Source organism: Microdochium trichocladiopsis (assembly GCF_020744255.1).
Source record: "Microdochium trichocladiopsis strain MPI-CAGE-CH-0230 chromosome Unknown B0I36scaffold_2, whole genome shotgun sequence".
Classification (NCBI taxonomy): Eukaryota; Fungi; Ascomycota; class Sordariomycetes; order Xylariales; family Microdochiaceae; genus Microdochium; species Microdochium trichocladiopsis.
In genome coordinates this window covers 2,064,271-2,082,976 of record NW_025763545.1, presented here as the reverse complement: position 1 = coordinate 2,082,976, position 18,706 = coordinate 2,064,271, and the positions used below count along the sequence as shown (strand labels likewise).

Sequence of the window (18,706 nt, the reverse complement as noted above, 5' to 3'; positions counted from 1 at the left end):
CACGCGACTGTCAAGAGCAACCACTCCGTGACCATTTGGCGAGCCTGAGCCAGAGCCCACATTCGTCAGCATCTGCCTCAAATAGGGTTTCCACTCATCTGACCAGCAGAGATCTAGAGAGAGGTAAAACGAACATAACGCCAAGGGCCTCTCTCCCTGTCTCACTCGTGCCTGGGTGACACGGCGATGCGCTTTCCTTCCCGAAGCCGAGTGTATCGACTCGGTAGTGGTGGAACAATACAATAAGACTTCAGCGCATGCACACATCCACAACACATATGCAGAATATCAATATCTGGTGGCTGAACTTTTAAGTTGGTAATCTGATGCGCAAAGGAATGACAGAAAGCACCAACAAAGAAAAGAGCATGTATATATGTATGTCCTTATTAGTCCCGCTGTCGCACTAAAGCAATCTACGGCAGCAGGGTGGAATGGACTGGTTGTCTAGACCGCTGGTTTTTTCTCCCACATTGAACGATAAATAATGAAGTTGACCACCCGCGCATTGAGAAGTCGCTGGTGGTAGGCATATCGTGGGTTTTGTGCTTGTGTATATGGGGGGGGGGGGCGGGATGAAGAAAAAAAAAATGAATGAGTTTGCTTCTGCTACGGCATCTACCTGTGCAGAGAGCGATATACTAGTACCTCTGAGTAAGACGACAAGCTGTAGCTCAATCTCGCGACGCGTCTCTTGATGGCGTGGGAAGCTGGTCGGGTCAGATCAACCAGGCCACTGCCACTAGTGTCGCCGTCTGTTCGCTAGCTCAATGCTGACATGACGCAGAAAGCTGCCTCGCTTGTCTGTCTCATTGAGGTGACGCTGCACGTCGTGGCGCGCAGTGTGGTCATAGGTTGGTTGTGCCTATGATGTTTGTTGAAGGAGGAAGGAAGACGGCCGTTGAGTCTGGCGAGGTGCAGAATTTAGCAAGGCACTGCTGGAGTGGATCGTCTACACGTGATCAGGGCGGAGCTGCTGGGCAAACTAACTGACTGGGCCTTATCGGACACAATCAGCCAGCGGGCCGCAGGGCCTGCGTGAAAATACTGTGAGTACATGAAGGCCGGGTGCGCACTAGCCGGCTCCTTCGCTTTTTCTTTTCTTTCCTCTTCACACTTTTTACCTATGCACGATTAATCAACCGATTTCGACTCGCCCACTTGCTGTCGGTCATATTTGCGTGCTAGACCAACCCGTCTTCAAAACCGGAGCGAGCTCTAGGTGCCCATCATTCTGCGTTGTGGCCGTGGCTGCAAAGCCTCCACGCTCATCCAGCCGTGCTCTGGATGTGTGCCACGGCCCGTGGTGGGTGTTCGCATATGTATATATCACGTCCTGAATGTCTCGTCGAGTGTGACCAACTGCCGACAAGACGAGGGTGCATTGGTGCCTGGCATGAGGCAGCCAGGCTCTCTGCCGATGAGGGGACCGCACAAAGCCGTCGACGCGCATGAATTTATCTCGCTGCAACCATATGTGGTGGTGTTGATTGACATGCGTGAAATTTGAGCACTGTGCGCACCGCTTCGCTGTACCGCTTGGGGAGGTATTGCGAAGTGGCAGCCGCAAGGCGAACGATTGCGTTGCGCGAGTCTTGGTGGCTCAAAAGCCAGCAGGGAAGACCTCTGTTGCTGTGCAAATCATGGCAAGGAGGCGTGTTGAACATGTCGCTTCGGGTGTGACTGCGATAGCGACTTCGAGGCCGGGCGGTTGAGGGGTGGCAGCTTCGGCAAAGCAGGGGCTGGCTGCGGAGCAACCAAATTGCCCCGGGCGGCGCGATGTGGTGCCCTCCTCATATCTACCACCACCACCACCCTAGAACCGAGACCGTCTGACTACCAGCGGTGACCAAAAACAAGCCAGACTACAGCGCACACACAGACAGTGATCAACTCTGCATACTCCTCACAGATACCCTGGACAGCGAGTCACGATGGGCGTATTCAAGACGCTGCTCAAGACTGGCCTGTGGACCGGCGTGGGGTCCGCGGCCGGCGTCGGAGGCACCATGGCCTACATCCTGTCGAGCAGCCAGATCGTGGACCTGCCGCGGGACGACCCCATGTTCCGGGATAGGACGTACGGCTGGTACAACCCCAGAGGCACTCCGGCCCTGTCGGACGTTGTCATCAAGAGGGTGCCCCTGAGCAAGATCAAGCCCGAGCTGCGTAACAGCGAGGAGGCCCTGACCCTCGAGTTCTGCCGTGGCGTCTGGGGCCGGTGGGGTGAGTGGTGGCATCCATGGATGTTGTGTGCATTACTCTCATGAGCACAGGTACTGACTGCCACCACTAGGATTCTGGCCTCAGACCAAGTACCAGCAAAAGTACGACCGGCCTCCCAAGACTGATGACAACCTCTGGGACATCAAGGAGCTCGCCCAGGCAAAGTTTGACCGTGGACTGCGCATCGTGAACCACTTCGAGGTTGTCAACAAGAAGCGCAACGAGATCTGGATCCGCTGCGGCGGCTCACCCATGGACTCTGGGCTGAGGAAGTCGGACGGCCTCATTGTGCTGGGTGCGCGGATCGACAAGGCAGCGCAGGAGGTTGAATTCACTTTCAAGTCGTCGCTCTTCAACAGCAGCGCGCCCAAGCCCCCCCGAGGCAGTGACCTCAAGCACTCGATGCCGGCCAAGATTGTCACGCTGCACCAGTGGTATGTCAAGATCCTGACAGAGAGCGCCATGGGACGAGTCCTGGCGTGAAGATGGTGGGGAGATATTGGTCACTACAAAGTGACATTGGTCGGATACGGTCCGAGCAAGAAGGTCGCGGCGGTGGACGATGACAAGGAGATGTCGACAGCACGAAGGGAGTTGCTTGCCAATCACCAAGTGTCGCAGGGCGTAGGCTGCTGTTGCTGATGGCACGGAGGTGAAATTGGGGCTTTTCGGAGGGGCATGGTGATCGTGCCCAGCATCAATTGTGTTTTATTTTCTGGATCAGGTATGACGAATAGACGAGGCCCAACGACTTGCGCATGTCGACCTGTCTTGCCATCATGTGAGGGCGGAGTGGCTTAGATCGACTGGGAGGTGAGAAGTGCTCCAGGAAACCACACAACCTTGAAATGATTGCAAATGTGCCCAGGTACGTACCCAGGGCAAGGTACCTTACTGTAGTTAGTGCTGCTCCTTCCGTGCCTTCAGAGTGCGTGCGTGCGTGCGTGCCTGCCTCCAGATGAGCACGGCTGCTTCTGAGCTGCGGCCATCACAGCGAGGGTGCAAATGCGTGGCCTGGGTTCCGCGCATGCTTGATTAAGAACCGGCGCGTGTCGCATCGCCAGAAGTCAATCCAAATCATCTGCTGGTGCCTCGACCGGGTGCTGACACGTGAGAAACTAGGAACTATACCGTTGCGAACCCGAGCGGCAAGTCTCGCTTTCCCCTTTGGGCAAGACACGACACTCGCAAACGCGCACACACACAGATACACACACACGCACACATGCTCCGTTCGTTGCAGGATATACGAGAGGCACCTGGGTACTTCATTCATTCAGGGGCTAGCGTCGGGCAAGCAGACTCAGGAGCAGGGCGGGCCATGGATGCGATGGGCTTGTTTTCTTCCAAGACGTGCAATTAATTGCCCACGACCAAGCGCCTAATTCCAAGAAGCCTGGGACTTGCCGCAGGTGCTTTGGGTGACTGATCCCCAGAGTCCTCGTGCGCCTGCCGATTGGCCGGAACCCCTGAGCCACCAGTGACAAATAGCATCGTGGGGCAACAGCTTCCACGCGGTTAGTTAGTGCCATGGACGCCTCTCGGATCCCTCCCTTTCCGGGGCATCAAGGGCTTCTTCCTCATTCGGCACATGATGCTGTGCTGTGCTCTTCCACCCCTTGCAGGCCGTTCGGCTAGTTCGCAGGCAGTCTCTTTGCCACAATGGCCCTGCCCGATGATGCGGCACTCTCGGTCACGGTGGCCACCAAGAGGCGCCACAGCCTCGACAAGTGCTCGCATCATCCTTGTCCTGTCCCGCCCTCTCCACCCCCAGCGCCTGTCAAAAAGCCAACTACAACAGTGGCACGACTGAGGCGCCGAGGATTTGGAGATTTCTGGCCTAATTAATACAACCTCAGATTAGGCCCCCCCCTCACCTCACCCCCTTCTCCTTCCCGTTCTTCCCTTTGCGCCGTCCTGCCTCGCGAACCTCAGGATCGGGCTCTCCCACTGCGCTTCCTGTCCAGTCTCGTTGCTTTTCCACCTCGACTAAACAAAAATGGTCACCACCAGAGCCGGCACCAAGACTCTCGTCGCCAACGGCGCCACGGGCGGCCGGAGTCCCTGGATCCATGTCCCCTCGCGCATGCTCCTCCTGTGGTTCGCCATCTCCCTGCCCCTCGTCACCTGGGACACCATCTACGTCCTCGGCCGGCCCTGGACCATGGAGGGCGGAGCCTGGCACTGGCCCATGTACGTCCCCTACAAGCTCTACGGCGAGGTCGACCACGTCTACGGCTGGAAGGCCTTCAATGCAAAGGTCGGCTTCACAGGGGCCCAGGGCGCCCTCAACGCCATAGAGACCGCCATGTACCTCGTATACGTCTACATCTACTGGACCAGCGCCGTCCCCGCAGCTTCTGTCGCCGGCGGCAGCGCCAAGGTCGGCGCTGCTGCCCAGGCCGACAAGACCGCCGTCCTCGTGGGGAAGCCTGCCGCCGTGGCGGTCCTGGTCGCCTTCAGCGCCTTCGTCATGACGCTCAGCAAGACGATTTTGTACTGTACGTTTCATCACACACCTGAATGACCTTGAAGAAATATTTTTTGGCAGGGGCTTGCCCTTCATGGCTCCGCTGGACACCTTCGTCCGCTGACATTGGCCACACCCCGGTTCAGGGCTCTGCGAGTACTTTAGCGGCTACGACAACATTGGCCACAACGCCCTGCGCGACCTCATCGTCCTTTGGATCATCCCCAAGTGAGTTGCCCTCTTCTGCCTTCGCCGTTGTCGTGTTACCCTAGCACACAAAAACAAGACATATCACAAAGAGACAAGTGTCGGATACTTGCTAACCACAGCACAACGCACAACAGCGGCGCCTGGCTTGTCGCGCCAACATATCTCATCTACGTGCTCGGCCAGGAGATTGTCGAGGGGCTGACCATGGCATCCGCCGAGGCTCTCCCCATCAAGTCCGACTAGTTTCGGAGGATTTCACGTGCCCTGCCCGGGCAGCTTAGGTCGAGGGCCGTTCCTGTTGGCAGTGTTGCCTGCACCGGCGTGGGGCGAGCGGCCATGGGACGGACATTGAGCAGACGCTCACCAGAAGAATTCAAAATCTGATGCCGTGGTGTGAGGCTATCCCCTAACACCTTCTCCTGATTGGGTACATCATAAATGAGACGAGCTGCACATATACACAAGAACGTCACACAGGGGGTTGGTCGTCAATCCATTTACGCCAGAGTGTCGGCGCGGCCTATGCATTCAGTCGAGTCTTTCCCGGTGGTGTCATAAGCCACGACCCGAGTTGGTTCCGGGGGGGCGTTACAGGACGATTGTACAAATGTAGATTTACACTAACAATACAACATATGATGACGAATTAACGATAAAGGAAAGCCGTTGCGGGGTAGTCGTGTATGATTCACAAGCACAGAAAAGCACAGAAAAGCACAAAAGATGACCGACTCTGCTTGGTTCTACATCCCCATCATGGTGAGAACGTGTGTGTAAATGTGTGTGTGTGTGTGTGTGTGTGCCAATGACAGGCTATCAAGTATAGAGACGGGGAGGAAGAAAAAAACCAAGAGTCTGGAAGAGATTGTCCCAGTCTCTTCAAGGCAACTGGTAAGCAAGATGAAATAAAATGGTGCTGCTGTTATTGGTGGTATCATGGGTATGTGGGTATAATAAATGAGTGTCGTTCGATGTCATTGTCGATTGACAATTTACGCCGTGGGTATCATGTGGTTTGTGCGAGATAGAAAAGGGGAAAGGAGAAAAGAGAACGCATTGAAAGAACGGCCCTCGTCGGTGGGTCTTGGAGAGGCTCGAATAGCCAAGTACATGACTTCAAAGAGCTGAGCTGAGCTCATGTACAATCGGTAAAATGTGGAATATCGCATCCCAGGCAGGCAGCCAGCGACGTCGGCGAGTGAACTTCAGTATGCCACGCTCGAGCGGGGACGCCAGGTCAGACTCGATGTCCTGTTTATGGCCCCCCGTGCCGCGGTGGCAAATGGTGCGGCGGCAGGCTTACACTCGGTAAGCCCGCCGAGGTCGTTGTACTGCTCCCACTCGTCAAACGGCACGACACAGTCGCTGTAGTCCACGACGGCGGTAGCCTGCTGCTCCATTTTGCGCTGGACGTCTTCCCAGGACTTTGGGCTTGTCGGGGATGGCATGTACAGAGTCAAGCCGTCGTCCGGCCGCGATCGCCGGACGTTGAGTGGTGCAGGCACAAGGTGACGAACACTCTGGGAACGCCGCTCGAACTTGTTCCCTGGGAGCGGCAGTCCGTCACGCTTGGTTTCGCCACCGGGGCGGGCAGCTGCCGAGCGGTAAGGCACCGATGCTGACCGCTTGCAAGCCAAGCTGCTGGTCGTCTTGAATGCTTGCCACTCCTCGTCATCCACGGGAGTGGCAGGGCTATCTTCCACGGACGATGCTCCCATGTCGTCACTCGAGACGTCTGAGCTGTGTCCATCCACAGAGTGGCTGCCACGTGAATGCTCGTCGTCCAAAGGTGGAGGACTCTGGCTGTCGTAAATCCCAATGGCAGGGCTCTCATAGCTGACTTCGTTGGTACCATTCCCGTAACCATGTACGACGATCTCGTGGTAGCTGGGTCGTCTGGTACGAGGCCTTTGAGAAATCTCGGAACCTTTGGTGGTGAGCTTCATCAAAGACCGCCGGATATGGGTAGTGCGTGACGACCTCCTTTGCGCAGGTGCAATTTTGGACGAACCATCCTCCGCAGCTTCCAAATCGCCCTTGGTCGAACCACCAGCACGATGCGCAATCGCAAAGTAGTCCACGTCTGGCTTAAGGTCACTGTAAGGAGACTCTGGTAGCGGTGATACCGTGAAGCCAGAATCTGTGCCGGAGGTTGCGACGAGCGATGGTGTGCTCGGGGTAAGCGAGAATCCACTCTGCATCGAGGCTGTTTGAGCGCGTTCGTCCTCCCATGGCAGCAGATCGGTAGTCGTGATACAAATATGGTACGTGGGCGGCTCGTCGCATTTGACATCCTGTGGCGGGCCATACTGATGTAGGGTCTGACTCATGGCATAGATGAGAATCCAGCGCACCTTGCGAGCATCAATAGCGCTCAGGTTTTCCTGCTCATCAGCCTTCAATGGGGACATGATGGAGTCTTCCTCGAAGCGACGATATGCTCTGACGAGGCTGTTGTTCAAAACGTTTGCCTTCAAATGGTTTGTCGCGTTCAGAAGCGCGACATATGTGGACGCTTTGGTTGTCGATGGGCTGACCTTGAATGGACGGTGATACCAAGAGGTTCTCCGCGAATCGGCGCTCTGCTCGAGACTTGGCAGCAGCGGCATAGGGTTCGCCTGTGTCTGGTAGCTATTCTGGGAGTCGAAGGACAGGACACTCTGTAGGGCGCAGATACCTCCCGTCGCGGTGAAGAACCCGCTGCGTGACATGTCGAAGGACTCGTCGACAAGATAGTTGTATAGAGCATCGAAGTCGACGGTCATCGAGTGCAAGACATCTGCAGGAAATACCTTCGTGCGGGACTCGCTGCTAGTGGGGGGAAAGTACCCAAACTTGGAAGCAAAGAATCCATGCAGCAAGGTGCGAAACCTCTCGAGATGAGCTCTGGCGCCAGATGGCAGCCCGATGTACGCTTCGGATAGCTCGTCCTGAAGGAAGCTGCTTACCGCAGCCCCAGCGCGAACGAGCTTTGCGTCCATATCGGTGCGGGCTCTATGGATAAGCTTCCGGATGCGCGAGGGAAGAAGCTGGAGGTAATCCAGTGTTAGTGGAGTGTTGTGAACAGTCGTGCAGTGCGGCCACTTACTTGGTATTCTGGGATCAAGTGCAGGTTTTCACTCATGCCAGCGCAGTGGGCCATCGCGTCGACGAAAAGGCTACGGTGTTGGAATGTTTCTGCGAAGCGCAGGATCGCAACCGCATGCGAGGGCTGGTTCTGGCAGTCTAAATAACCTTCCTCGTCCATGTAACTCATCAAATCCTCGAGGTTATCGGCGTCCGAGTCCCTGAACTTGCACATTCGACGTAGCAAGTCGATTAGGGCGCTCCCGAGATTCGGTCCCACGACAGACCGCCGCACGAGATAGGCGAAGAAGTTGCGAGTTGCCAGGTGATAGTTGAAGGCGGCATTCTTGTCCGAATTCGGTGGTGCAGGGATGAAAAGATCGACCCGCTCCTCATCGCGTGCTTGCTTAGTACTGTAGAGGCTGCTGGCAAGCTGGGCATGCTCATCATGTCCAATGCAGCTACGAATCAGAGGCTCGCAGCTGGCCTCAAGTAGTAACGAGAAGGGAAGTTTGAAGGCAGGACCTCGCTGACTTTGACCCCTTTCATAAAGGTGTACATGGCAATTGCCGTTACGAATCCATAGCTCGGGGTCCTGGAAAAGAATTGACTCCGTCAGCACGATTTGAAGCTTGGAATGTTGTTGGTGAATCCTGTCATACCTTGCGGAGACTGTCCCATCGCTCGTGGGATCGTGATGCGCCGTCCCATCGGAGGACCGCGGTCGACGGATTTGGCGGCGTTTCGTCAATCTTTGAGACGGTCCTGCTCTTCCAGCCACGACTCCGGTTCGAAACACCAGTATAGAGAGTAAAATCTCGAGTCGACATTCTGCCTGTCGCTGAAGACGACCGCTGGGGAACAGCGAGACGACGAAGCCGTGCTTCCACCATCGCAAAGAGGGTCAGGTCGGCACGTTATGAGCTTCGAATGCCCGTCGGATACCAAGTGCGCACGCAGAGGGTTTCTCGATTGCTGCAAGATGAGAGCTTGTTGGACGGCAAAATCAGAGATGATGACTGCTCTACTGGTTGTGGCTGCAGGATCGAGCAGCCATACTGTCTCAAGCAAGCATCCAAGGTGTGTTAGTCTGTGGGCGAGGAACAAACTTCGTTGCAAACTTCAAGAACTCCCCACGATCGATTCAGCCACGAACGAGCCGGCAGGGCTCGCACAATATAGCTGGGGAAAAAGAGCGAAAAGGCCCCTGTGCGGTGCCTGGGCGTGGCGATGGTTCGACGGGCGATCCTAGTCGTTTTGACGAGGCGTTCACTAGTGCTACAAGCCAACAACCGTCAGCTTGACAAGGGAGAGGCCAGCCAGAACGTCTATCAATGACCGTGCCACTGGAGCCAAGACGCCTATCACACCCACTGACGTGCGAGGTTCTCCGAGGGATGACCATGGATGGCAAGGCTAGTGGGAGCTGAGCTCGCTAGCCAGATTGCGAAGGGTCCCCCCTCCGGGTCTTTTCCACATGCATTACCCTGAAAGTACTTACAGTAGCGCCCAGTGTTCCGCAACCAATTGTCCTTAGTGCACAGAAAGAGGCAAATGATCCGCGTGCATCTTTGTGTGTTATGCTCGATTCTGTCACTTCTGCTGCCATGAGCCCATGACAGGGGCTCAATGACCCATGGTGTCGATCTTGGCTCGACCGAGAATGACAGCCATTGGCCACGTCCCGGGTGAGCATCCGCGGGACCATGCATTCACCCAGGAGATGGATCGTGGTACGCCGACAAGTATGAGACTCAAGTCCTGCCGCACGGCAGCAGCCGGGATGTATCGCTCGGACATTCAGTTGGGGTACGCCGCGCCGGTCGACATCGGAGCTGAGCGACATGATCTGCTAAGGTGAGGGGCGGCGAGAACCGCACATGCGTGCATGCAGCAGGGTTCAGCTCTCGATCTGGGACGCATCCGTGGCTCTGGGCCGTGGGGGCCTGGGGTCCCAGTCATTGCGCCGGCAGGGGTCCTTGCCAGCAAGGGTTGCGGGCTGGTGCAGTCGGCGATGGCCCAGACACGACGATGTGTGGCCAGGGTGGTGCGGGAAGATCGGGCGCGGCCTCATGAAGAATTGCGCTGATCTCAATGAGGCAACGGACGAAAAGACGATGCTCGCATGAGTTCGTGGCTGCAGACGAAGACTGCGCTTCCTGTGGAGAGAGACGCTGCCAGAGGGTGTCGGATTCAGGCGCTAAGGTCGCCCACGAGACGAGGGTCGTCACTATTACAGTACGGCGAAGCCCAGCTGCAGCAGAGGGATCGGGGCAGACGCCAGCTAATGCGCTCTGTGCTGTCGGCAGGCTGAGGGGGTTTGGAGGGACCCTTCTGGTCTCAGAGAGATGTGCGGCATCCGAGATGCGGAGCAATGCTGCCCAAGTCCAATCTTCGCATCGACGTTGAGGAGACGGGGCGGGGGTTGTCGCTGACGTCGGTGTTGACAATGATGGAGCCGTGTCACGACATGTGCCAACTGCCTCGGATTGTCTATGCATGGCGATCCTTGCACCGAAGTAGCAAATGCTGCTGCAGTGCCGCACGGTTTGCCTTTCGAAGAGCACAAGTGCTTTGTGGACCGGCAAGTGCTCCCCGGATGACGATGCGATGCAAAAGTCAGTCATCTTGCTGAGCGCTCTCCTGGCCTGGTCTGGTCTGGTGTGCCCTCTCTAGGTAGATGTCGGGGTCAACCACTGTGAGCGATCCGCAAAGATCCTGCTCAGCTCCTACCAGCCTGGCCGAGGCCGTTGGTCCTGGTTCTCCCCGGTGTCTTTCCCGCGACAATGCCATGGTGTTTTGCCTTTTATTGTGCATCCCAGCTGTGAATGATGCCGAAGCCTGCAGGCCCAGACCACATTCCGGCTGGACCGAGACCTCCCCGCAGGGCAGGGGGGAGTCCCAGGGTGCTGCTGAGCATGGCCATTGCGCTTGGCAGCGGTTCTAGCCTCTCTCTCCATTTCTGTCTCCTTTTGGCCTTTTGTTCTTTTCCTCGAATGTGTCTACAGCAGCCCACTGTGGTTTCTTCAGGCTCTCGACCGTGTCCGTTGGGGAAACCCAACAATGCCAGTGACCTCATCCGCCAATGCGGGGACAGTTCAGAGGGATAGACTTGACCAGAAGATCGTCGTGACACGGCAGGGCGGGTCTGTGCTTGTCACTGAGGCCGGACTACCGATGTTCACAACGCGCCGAGGCTGCGGGTGTTCCTCATCCAGGACAGCCTGGGGACTTCTTCGAGAATCATGGGGGGATCGACACCCGCTTGGTCGGGTCGGGGTCTTGCGATGACTAGTACGAAGGGGCAGAGTCTAGAGTTTTAGAGTTTGGCGAGAGTCCCGCCACGCAGCCGAAGTCCTGCAACTAGAGAGCCTGGCGGGTCGGAAGCGTGGGAATCCTCAGGCTAGAGCTTCTCAGGCGTTCTGCTTGGTGGTTAGAGACGGTGGCAAGCCTGGAAGCTTATGACGCCAAGCCTCATGTGCCGTGACGCCAAGTAAGGCTCTGGTTGTGGTCTCCCGTGGAGAAGAGAACATATCACAGGAGATGCCGGCCGTGGAAGAGAAGACGATGCGTGACATCAACGTGCTGATGCAGACTCGGTCTCGGCATGGACACTGACGCGTCACGACGTGGTTTGTGTGTGTGCGCAACAGCATGATGGAACGTGGTGGCTGCCTAGTTAGCTAAAGTACTCATGACGAGGCAATGCCAGAGCACAGCGATGGCGATTGGGGGCCTGCACTTCGCATAAGATCATCCGAGCAGTTGATGGACTCGTAGCTGCTGCTCATCGTGGCATTACGGGCGGCTGGTTTGCTCCGCTGGCTTCGAGCACCTGCATTTGCCAGTCCTGTCTCGGTCGAGTCGAGTGCATGCTCAGCGCCACAGATTGAGGTCGAGCAGCTTTTTAGTAACAATCAATAGCTCTTCGCGACGGTAGAGCTCGCATCTGGGGAATGGCCGCACTTAAAATCCACCGTGCATTGGTTTACAAGGCGGAAGGAGGAATCGCTCAGGTTGAACTTCCCCCCGACTGCCCTGAGCTGCACTAGACTGGATCCACTCTGGTGTGATTACATAATTTTGCCTGACATAAGGCTCAGGGGTTTCAACGCTTGGGCGCTGCTAACCTGCGGCACAAGCAAGCAAGCGGGCGCCGACATCAGGCTCTCATGCTCTAATCGACGACAACGACACGCGCAAGACGAAGGCTCTCCTGAATCGACACACCGGAATGTCCTGTAACCGCTCTGAACTCCCTGAGATCACCGATGCTCTGCGGCATTAGAGCGACTACGCGACCTGCCATGTAGAAGAAGCCACCACGATGGCGTCCTTCACACCATATACCTACATACAATGCCCTTGCTATGATGCAAACGGGAATGGACATACTGGCGAGGACCAAGCCGAAAACGCCACGGACGGTGGCCATATCGATGATGATGCGGACGAAAACACATTCGATCCACGTTCGCCAAGATCCGGTTATAGCTTGTTCCCCCTCGAACATCTGCTGTACTGCGACGTTTGCCAGCAGATTCGATGCCCGCGCTGCGTGGCTGAGGAGCTAGTCAATATCTATTGCCCTAATTGTCTGTTCGAGGTAGCCACGAGCAGTTTGAAGACAGAAGGCAATCGGTGCGTGGAAGACTCTGTGCCGCAAGAATCATGCGCATGTCTGGCTAAGCAAGCGCTCTCTTGCTGACCCGTCGTTCTTCCTTGTAGATGCACCCGAAGCTGCTTTCAGTGTCCTATCTGTATTGGGCCGCTTTCTGTGCAGGCTCTTGAGACCGCTCCTGATCCGGGCCTTCTTCAAGCAGAGAACCCGGCCGCCCAGCCCACTTCTGGGCCATGGATATTAACCTGCTCCTACTGTCATTGGACATCCACAGAAATCGGCGTCCAATTTGATAAGCCGCAGGGCATATCAGCACAACTTGCCAAACTTCGTAATGGCGACGACGTGAACAGACAGCTCTATGGTAGTCCTGTTGGCGATATGTCGCCGCTCAAGAGTGACGCGGTACCCGATGCGACTAAGTCGCGGTTCGCGACATTGAAATCATTCTATCAGTCCCAGCTAGCCGAGTCAACATCCGGTGGCGCTGTGGCAGGGCTTGGGGAATACGGGTATAGCTCACCAGCCGCACTGTCTCGTATAATGAACATCTACTCTGGCAACCTTGGAGGCCTGAAGCCTAAGGGCCGGGCGCCGGTGATGCGGGAGGCTGACACTCCTGCCGAGGGTCTCCGGTTGAGTGACCTCGACGAGACGGCTGCGCAAGCAAAACTACGTAGTGGGGGCTATGATGGGAGTGTCACGATAGAGCAGGCCAAGGCGCAAGTCGAAGAAGGCGCTCGGTTTGCAGATGAGCTCTGGCCGATCCCATACCTGCTCCGCTCGAAACGATCCAAGCGGTGCCCCGTTTGCAGGCACATCATCAGCAAGCCCGAATCGAAAGTTGGTAACACCCGCTGGCGAATCAGGCTTGTGGCGAACAACTACATCCCCTCCATCTCGATACGACCTCTCAGCCCTCCAGCTCCAGCTGCATCATTGCTGAAACCACTCAACCCCGTCCAGTTCCTGCTCACCTTTAAGAACCCAATCTTTGAAGACGTCAAGGTCACGCTTGCTACTCCAGCGGTCACGCCAGGACGTTTTGCATCACGCGTGACGATCTTGTGCCCGCAGTTCTCGCTGGATGCCAACACAGACACCGACATGTACCTGGAGGATGTTCTTAAGGATGGCGGCAGCAAGGAGCGCCAACGGCGCCAGCCGGGTGAGGACGGGATGCAGCAGGCCGAGGCGGGCAAGGTATGGGAGCGCGGCCGGAACTGGGTCAGCATTGTGGTGGAGGTGGTGCCTGCGTCTCTACGCAATGAGCCGCCGCCTGCCCTTCTGCACAAAGACGGAGACCCCGAGCCGGATCTCAGTCCACTCAAGGAGAACGAGGACATCTTGGAAATTCCCCTGTTCGTGCATCTCGAGTGGGAGGGCGAGGTGTCTCAAGACCAAGTCGGCACAGCCATTGGCAAGGAGAAAGATGCAAAGGAGAAGAAGGAGCTGGCTTATTGGTCGGTGCTTGGTCTGGGCAGGATCGAGCAGGCTTGAGAATGGGAAAAATAGAGACGCGGACATGACTGGCTAGATTTGTTTCGGAGCATCATAGAATACCTTGCGGATACCCAAAAGCATAAGCATGAGATGGAATATTTATCAGTTTCTGCGAGGTTTGGGCACAAGCTCAATTGACCATTGCCGAGTTCAACGATTAGTACCAGCAGCTGCCCGTAAGGGTTGTCTTTCTTTTAGGAAACAGCACGGCCAAATGCTCCAGTGTGGGACAGCACCCGGCTTCCCGCAAGTCTAGCCACACAGGGCGTACACGAGGGAAGTCACGAGCATGCAACTACAGGTGCAAAGATACACACATATCGTGGAGGTGAGACATTGATGATTGTGAAATTTGAGACCCGAAGCTTGCCATTGAACCACAAGCTAATCAACTGTAGACGCCATGCCATAGTACCTGTAAATATTTTACTTTTTACTGGCCCACCCGAGAATTTCCCATAATGCATCAAATGTCATGACTGAGTCCCTCTGAGCTTCTCCCCCCCGAACGGGAAACTATCTCATTCCCGTGCCAGAAGAGACCGCAGAGGTCCAAACTCAGCTTTTGGAGCGTCCTATTCAGACATGCTCCTGAGGCCATTGTCAAGTTGAAGCTCTCCTTTTTTTTCTTTTTAGATGGGTCCTTTTTGACAACGGCCCCAACCGCTTTTAATCCCAAAGTCTACGCGCGCATCCAGAGAGCGTGGTATACACCCTCTAGTACTCAGCAGTAGTCTGGGGGAACTCGAAAGCGACACGGCGGCCGGTGAGTCTCTGGTAGACCTCGGAGTAGGTGTCGAGTCTGTAGTCGACGCCGCCACGCTCCTTCTCGTCGAGGATGACCTTGAGGATCTTGGAGTTGTCCTCCTTGGTGCGGAGGCGCTTGCCGACAATCTCGACGGGGTAGACGAGGTCGCTGAGGATGGCGTCGTGGACGGCAGTCAGGGTGCGCGAGCGGGGGCGCTGCTGCTTCTGGGTGTTGCGAGCACGGGCAGAGCGCTTGGGGCGGGGCAGGATGCGGCGCGAGGCGAGGATGATGACGTGGCGGTCAGTGAACTTCTTCTCGAGCTCGCGGGTCAGGCTAGAGGACGGGTGTCAGTCTCGATATCGCTTGATCAGGTTTTTGGGAATGGTTCAAATGGAGGGATATGCTTACCGCTGCTGGACGCGGTGGAAACCGGCCAAGGAGGGGACGGGGACAAAGATGACAATAGCCTTCTTGCCGTGGCCAACTTCGATCTAATCCAAGACCACAAGTCAGCAGGCGAGCTCCAGGTTCACCACCGTTTAAAAAGTGTGTGTCCCTTGGACCGCTTCCCGTCCTATTCCATTGTATATTTTTGCCAGAGAGGACATTTGCCCTCTCCGCCTTGCACACACACACACACGAGTGCCCGCATATGCTACCGACGCCGATCGACTCCCAGTGATCCATGCGAGGTATCTGCTAGGAGTCTCTCTGCTCGTGGTGTATATCGAGGCACCCCTCGACGGAGACGCAGAGCATCATTGCCTCAGAGATCGAGACGAGTCTTTTTTTGAATCGCGCGGCGGAACAGGACCGACAAAAGCGGTCGCAAGTGGAAGGAGTGTCGTAGCAGTCGAAGGAGCGGATTCGATCTGCCGGACTAAGTTGCATGCAGCAAAATCACCGGGTAATTCTCACCTCACGGGCAGAGACGATCTGCAGAGGCCGGAGAGCGGCCTTGAGGTCGGCAGTGTTGGTCTCGAGGTCGTGGAGAGCAGTGGCGATCTGCGTCTCCAGCTCGGAGGGGTTTTGCCGCGAAGGGCTGTTGGCAGCGATCTTGTTCAGAGAGGCAGACATGGTTGCGGCTTGTGGTGTTGTCGTGAACGGAGTTGTCGTCGGTCACAGGGGAAGTTCTCCAGTCAAGAGCGCAGTTCAGATCGATTTTCCTCGGTGGTCCCCCTCCCGCCGACCCAAAAATTGGCCAATTCCACACAAAAAACCATGCAGGTGGTTTGTGTGAAAGCTCGGACCACCTCATCGTCCTCCTTCGCGAACCCAAAACTTTGGCGCTATCTATCGATAAGAGTTACAGACCCACTTTGGCCTCAGGTTAGCCCACCCGGGCAGACCTCAATCCGGATGAATGTTCCGGCTCAAGTCAGATTCATAGGCTCAGCTAAACTACAAGAAGATCCATGGATTGAGTTTAGCCGTGCTTCACGAACGAACGTCAGAGACATGTCTAGTTTGCCGCTCGGCGGATCTGCACAGATTGCTCAATCTTATTCTGTCAGTTCTGTAAGCCTGGTCGACATTCCCGGACGCAGCCTCCCGATAGCAGGCTGGGCCCTCGGATCCTGTCAGCGGAGCGGCACTGGTCGCAGATTCAGGGACTTAACTCAGCCTCATGTTCAAATTTGGAACTCGGCACACTGGGAAACCCCGCAACGACAGATCCTGGGCTGAATGCGTTTGCAGACATGGGGAATCCATCATTACATACTGCCCATTGATCAGGATGCGGATTGATGTCGTAAGTGCTGGTCTTCTTATGTGTGAAGCCGTCTGGTTAGGTGCAATTGGCAACTAGGTCACGATAGCCACACAATGCCCATATGCTCGTGGAGCATGACTATCCAGGTATTAACATAGTTCTCGGCACGTGGCAGAATGACGAACATACCACGGCTACAGAGAGCCGGAGGCTCTTTCGGGATGCCCAGGTGAGCAGCACAGCGCTGGGCTGTTGATTTCCAAGGCTGTCAGCCTCCCTGTGCGTAGCCCGGGGGGGGGGGGCCAAAAATAGATGAAGGCTTGGTCCACGGCAGGGGACTGAGGAGGGATGTTTCCTGTTTGGGAGCCTGTCCAGGCTATTAGTGGCCCCCACCGCCCTGTCCACAGCCACCTACGAATCTCGCACTGCAGCATCCTTGGGCACGCCACCGTCACTGCGTCAGGACCTTCTCAAGAGCCTCGAGGCGAAAGCTCCCAGTGCTTTGTGGTTCCGGGTGCGCAGAGCTGCTCTGTTTGTCTCGAGGTCTGCGTGAGCTGTGCGCCATCCGAGCTCCGTCACACCAGCATCTGGCACGCAAGCAGAAAGTGGGAGAGAGGGAGGGCTCGCCGGTGCCGAGGGACTGCAGATCCCAACCTGACAACATCGGAACAAATGAACGAGCAACACATGCACCCGGACAACCAGCCACCGCCGAGCGGTTGGGGATCCGCAGGCACAACCCTCGACAACCAACAACAACACTAATGCTGGCTGGCTGGCAAGCGCGGCTGGGCATGGCCATGTTGGGCAGGACATGCTGGCTCCATCTGACAGCCGCCCCTGCTGATGCAATCTGACCATCCCATCTCAAATGTCAGATCCGATGCTCACTGCCCCTTCGTCCATCCAGTCTGTGCCCTTTCTCTGCACTCGCAGTGTGTCTTAATTCTTCGACTTCTTCCCACCTACATTACCTGCTCCTGCTGGCTACTTAGTGTCTCTGTCCACTTGCACTTCCGGCTCGGCTCGATTTGGACGGACCAATTCCCGCGACATCATAATCAGAGTGTCAGCAATTTCACTTACCAAGGCGCTCTAATCAACCAAGCATTGGCCAGTCTTCTGTATACAGGCCCCCTCCCCAGCAAAGATGTCGACGACGACGCTGGGACTTTCGTGCCCGGCTGGAGGCAAGTTCTACATCTGCGACAAGGCGGTGACACGCTTTATCGGCTGTTGCGCAATCGACCCATGCGGAGATGGCACTGGCGACTGCCCCATCGAGCATCTCAAGACATCGAGCTTTTCCTCTGATGCCTATGCCAACATCCCCGCACAAAGCTGTGCAGCCCCATCCGGCAATCAAACATGGTTCACCTGCTCCCAAATGCAGCCCCCGTTCATGGGATGCTGTGGCGGAACAAATCCATGCCAATCCAACGGCTGTCCCCAGGGGGACCTCCTGCCCGCCAAGCTGAGCGACGTCGAGGCCGATGCGCAAGTGTTCCTGGACATCGCGCATGGATCAACAGGACAGCAAAGCTCCGGGCCGCCACTAGGAGCCATCATCGGTGCTGCCGTTGGAGGTGCAGTGCTCATCGCTCTGATAGTCGGGTTCATCGCATATCGATGCGGCTGGTTCGCTCGGCGGAGGCGGGAAGAGAAGAGCACGAAGAACACGGAGTATGAGGCTACAAAGCTATACGACGCGACCAGTGATGGGGGATTTGGGGGCCTGGCTGCCTGTAAGTTGCCCCTCCCCATTTGCATTAGGTATTGGATTCGAAGTTCTAACGCAGATGTTAGTGCACTCCGGGACGTACCCTGGCAGCGACTGGCCTGAGCATGAGCGACTTCGTAGCGAGAGCGGATCTCCGGCACCTCAATACTCGTCACAAAGCCCAGGCTTCGCCCCATACTCGCCTGGATCCTTCTACAACAAACGCTACTCCGATGTTGCAGCGGACACAAAGACACTGCGAGACAGCAGGAGCCACGGGTCGCCCGTATCAGCCGCAAGCCCTTTCCCAGTTAGCCCAGGCATGGCACCGCACCGGACCTCATCACAAACGTACGGCAACATCTCACATATCAGCGGGTCCTATGATTCGTCGTTCCATCCGTCCAGCCCCCAGCACAGCAGAAACA

The 18,706-nt window shown here is 56.3% G+C and overlaps 6 protein-coding genes across 6 annotated transcripts; 4 read left to right on the top strand and 2 right to left on the bottom strand.

Moving 5' to 3' along the window:
• Positions 1-1,808: 1,808 nt before the first annotated feature.
• B0I36DRAFT_69984 (uncharacterized protein) lies at positions 1,809-2,962 on the top strand. Its single transcript, XM_046163235.1, has 2 exons — positions 1,809-2,226; positions 2,297-2,962. The coding sequence occupies exons 1-2, from the start codon at positions 1,935-1,937 to the stop codon at positions 2,707-2,709; spliced, it is 705 nt and encodes a 234-aa protein (XP_046016832.1). The 5' UTR covers positions 1,809-1,934; the 3' UTR covers positions 2,710-2,962.
• Positions 2,963-4,097: 1,135 nt separating this feature from the next.
• B0I36DRAFT_69961 (uncharacterized protein) lies at positions 4,098-5,399 on the top strand. The gene is made up of 3 exons (XM_046163234.1): positions 4,098-4,727; positions 4,843-4,924; positions 5,041-5,399. Exons 1-3 carry the CDS (start codon positions 4,226-4,228, stop codon positions 5,147-5,149), a joined length of 693 nt encoding a protein of 230 aa, XP_046016831.1. The 5' UTR covers positions 4,098-4,225; the 3' UTR covers positions 5,150-5,399.
• A 1,345-nt stretch (positions 5,400-6,744) lies between these two features.
• On the bottom strand, positions 6,745-8,802 carry B0I36DRAFT_235993 (uncharacterized protein; the record flags this gene model as incomplete). Its single annotated transcript, XM_046149437.1, has 3 exons — positions 6,745-7,935; positions 7,995-8,567; positions 8,635-8,802. Coding segments are annotated over 3 exons (1,932 nt in total), but the record flags the coding sequence as incomplete, so codon positions are not given.
• A 3,325-nt stretch (positions 8,803-12,127) lies between these two features.
• On the top strand, positions 12,128-14,220 carry B0I36DRAFT_420456 (dynactin p62 family-domain-containing protein). The gene is made up of 2 exons (XM_046162161.1): positions 12,128-12,613; positions 12,701-14,220. The coding sequence occupies exons 1-2, from the start codon at positions 12,300-12,302 to the stop codon at positions 14,091-14,093; spliced, it is 1,707 nt and encodes a 568-aa protein (XP_046016829.1). The 5' UTR covers positions 12,128-12,299; the 3' UTR covers positions 14,094-14,220.
• Positions 14,221-14,688: 468 nt separating this feature from the next.
• On the bottom strand, positions 14,689-16,141 carry B0I36DRAFT_69933 (40S ribosomal protein S7). The gene is made up of 3 exons (XM_046163233.1): positions 15,763-16,141; positions 15,253-15,335; positions 14,689-15,177 (listed from the first exon to the last, which is right to left on the bottom strand). The coding sequence occupies exons 1-3, from the start codon at positions 15,919-15,921 to the stop codon at positions 14,814-14,816; spliced, it is 606 nt and encodes a 201-aa protein (XP_046016828.1). The 5' UTR covers positions 15,922-16,141; the 3' UTR covers positions 14,689-14,813.
• Positions 16,142-17,516: 1,375 nt separating this feature from the next.
• B0I36DRAFT_69922 (uncharacterized protein) lies at positions 17,517-18,525 on the top strand. Its single transcript, XM_046163232.1, has one exon. It carries the CDS (start codon positions 17,709-17,711, stop codon positions 18,399-18,401), a length of 693 nt encoding a protein of 230 aa, XP_046016827.1. The 5' UTR covers positions 17,517-17,708; the 3' UTR covers positions 18,402-18,525.
• Positions 18,526-18,706: the final 181 nt, after the last annotated feature.